This window comes from Buceros rhinoceros, unplaced genomic scaffold (genome assembly GCF_000710305.1).
Source record: "Buceros rhinoceros silvestris isolate BGI_N320 unplaced genomic scaffold, ASM71030v1 scaffold8876, whole genome shotgun sequence".
Taxonomy (NCBI): domain Eukaryota; kingdom Metazoa; phylum Chordata; class Aves; order Bucerotiformes; family Bucerotidae; genus Buceros; species Buceros rhinoceros.
The window spans coordinates 9,277-10,738 of NW_010415747.1; the positions used below are offsets into that span (position 1 = coordinate 9,277).

Below are 1,462 nucleotides of genomic sequence, written 5' to 3' on the forward strand. Positions count from 1 at the left end.
CAGGGGCTGTGGCACAGGACAAGGGGTGATGGTTCCACTGACAGAGGGAGAGTCAGAGCAGAGAGAAGGGAGAGATTGTTGCTGCTGAGGGTGGGGAGAGCCTGGCCCAGGCTGCCCCGAGAGGTGGGAGCAGCCCCATCGCTGGCCCCATCCCAGGTCATTTGGCCCTTGGGGCTCTGAGCCCCCTGCTCTGGGGGCAGGTGTCCCTGCTCTGGGGGCAGGTGTCCCTGCTCCCTGCAGGGGTTGGACTGGAGGAGCTCTGAGGGTGCCTTCAACCCAAACCAGTCTGTGATGTGGGAGAAGCTCCATGTAAAACCCAGCTGAGGGCAGCCAGAACCACTATCCTGACCCAGGCAAGGTGGTTTTAGGGTGCAGATGGGTCACTGCAGGGAGATCCCAACCAAAGCTGGCTCTCCCAGACCAGGGCAAGTGCCGGACACTCCAGCATGGCACCACAGCCCTCTCGTCCTGCCCCTAATTACCTTCCGTGCCATAATGAGCCCTGAGGGTTTGTGCTGCACTTTGGTGACCACACCACCATTGCCAGCCCCCAGTTCGGAGATCCTCTCAAAGTCATCATCCTTCAGCTCGCCCACTTTGGCCTTCTGTGTCAGGAAAGCTTCCAGGCGCTTCTTCTGCTGTTCATCCAGCTCCAGTTCCTCGAGCTTCTTCTGGAGGTCTACCAGGTTTGCCCTGGAGAGGGGAAGAGGAGAAGGAGAAACAGTCAGGAGACGGCGAGGACAGCGCCAGAGAAAGAGGAGTGGCTTTTTTTCTTTTTAGGGAAGTGGAGGGAAAGAACTGAAAACCATTGTCGGACAAGTACTCAGCCCCTGATCTAGCAGCAAGACAAAAGCGAAGCTCTGGAGAGAGGCAGAGCTCAGCTCCGGTGCTGATGGGGTCACACAGACAGCGAGACCCATGGTGCAGTATCTGCCCAACACGCACACCTCCTCCGAGAAGAGCTTCAGTGCAGTCAGCTGTTTTGGGAAAGCCAAGGGGCAGGGAAAAGCCTTCAGCCCTTAAAGAGGCAGCACAGCCCAGCCCGGAGAAGAGCAGCACCAGCACCCTCATGCTCTCCCAACACGGGAAGCCAAGCTTGGGTTTCGCTGCGAAACATGAGTAGGGTGTCCATCAGCCCCTTCCTCCACTACACCCCCCCAACCCACCATTCCTGAACACAAAGGGGTGTCTGTGCTCCCCCAGCACCTGCTGCTGAGCTCTCACTGCCTGCGCAGGCTCCAGCTGCTCTCTTCCATACGCTGCCCATCCCCTTATTCCCCCCTGCCCACACCCAGGGCGATGGTTCAGGAGCGTTTCACCCCACCTCTTCCACCCAGCACCCCTGTGCAATGCTCTGCTCTCCCCATGCCCTCCTCTCCACCACCCTTCACCCCACATGTCCTCCCCTCTGAGCCCTGATTACTGCCCCAAATCCTGCCCCCCGCAACTCATCCCCAACCTC

General features: G+C 59.2%; 1 protein-coding gene across 1 annotated transcript in view; it reads right to left on the reverse strand.

Annotated features, from left to right (window-relative positions):
* MAP2K2 (mitogen-activated protein kinase kinase 2) overlaps positions 1–835 on the reverse strand; it is a gene marked incomplete at its 5' end in the record, with an annotated part of 9,223 nt that extends 8,388 nt beyond the window's left edge. Inside the window, 2 exon segments of the mRNA XM_010137528.1 lie at positions 483–699; positions 701–835. Coding sequence (XP_010135830.1) covers positions 483–699; positions 701–835 — 352 coding nt within the window.
* Between the last annotated feature and the right edge of the window lie 627 nt (positions 836–1,462).